This window comes from Orycteropus afer, unplaced genomic scaffold, assembly GCF_000298275.1.
Source record: "Orycteropus afer afer isolate SDZICR_OR568_19922 unplaced genomic scaffold, OryAfe1.0 scaffold00776, whole genome shotgun sequence".
NCBI classification, from domain to species: domain Eukaryota; kingdom Metazoa; phylum Chordata; class Mammalia; order Tubulidentata; family Orycteropodidae; genus Orycteropus; species Orycteropus afer.
Genome location: NW_006922363.1, coordinates 531,743 through 532,724, shown reverse-complemented (window position 1 = coordinate 532,724; position 982 = coordinate 531,743). Strand labels below are relative to the sequence as shown.

The 982-nt window shown below is 34.5% G+C and overlaps 1 protein-coding gene across 1 annotated transcript in view; it reads left to right on the top strand.

The window, feature by feature from the left end:
* OPHN1 (oligophrenin 1) overlaps positions 1 to 982 on the top strand; it is a gene marked incomplete at its 3' end in the record, with an annotated part of 597,264 nt that overhangs the window by 197,153 nt on the left and 399,129 nt on the right. Inside the window, exon 9 of the mRNA XM_007957689.1 lies at positions 507 to 636. Within this exon, the coding sequence (XP_007955880.1) occupies positions 507 to 636 (130 nt within the window). The remainder of the gene's footprint in view (positions 1 to 506; positions 637 to 982) is intronic.

Sequence of the window (982 nt, the reverse complement as noted above, 5' to 3'; positions counted from 1 at the left end):
ATAATTAGCCTTTGTTTTTTTAATACTATGAAAGCTTATCTTCTCTATTGGCTCATACTCAAAAAGAGCATCTTCTCATATATTTTGTCCTAATGACCAAGATTTGGTTAAGGATCAAGTAGGCAGTTGCTATACTTGAGGTAGAAATTAGAAGTTGCCATAAGAGTATTATCTTTTGAAACCTTCTGTACAGCTCTAATTACTGCAAAGCAGAGATTAGTCTGATGCTCGGAGTTCTAGAGCTTTTCTTATTTATTAAAGCCCAAGAGTTCTGACTTTTTTGAAAATCTCCTAGTCATGGTGTTACGGATATAATATTTATATTACCCTTCTTATCTTTAGTGCATTAAACTTTATAAAATTGCTTTATAGTCATGATGCCATTCACCATGTGATTTTGCTATGTTGTAATAGAAGAAAACTCTGTACTGTGTCTCTCTGGCTAATATATAACTTATTTCTTAGGTCATTCAATGATAATGATTATGATGATAATGTTTTGACAGACAAGAAATCATTTCTGCAGTACCCGGGAAGAGATGGGAGAACTTAAGAGACGGATGAAAGAAGCTCCTCAGACATGCAAACTGCCAGGAAAGCCAACCATTGAAGGCTATCTCTATACTCAAGAAAAATGTATGTGGAGATATAGGGTTACCCACTGGGTTTCAGTAGTCTGGTACCTACTACCACGTGGCTGTTTTGAACTCTAGGCTTACAGATTACTAGAATCTACAACACTTTGGAGAACATGATGGGAATAGTGAAGTTAAAAAGGAATGAAATCCCCTAAGATAGATCTTAAAAGAGCACAATGCTCAAGGTAGACATTCTTTACTAATTAAGCTAATATATGGTTTGCTTTTTAGAAGACTTCATGGGATTTATTTATTTATTTATTGTGATTTGGGTTAAGATTTACAAAGCAAATTCACTTTCCATACAGCAGTTCACATACACTTTGTCTCATGCCATTGATCAC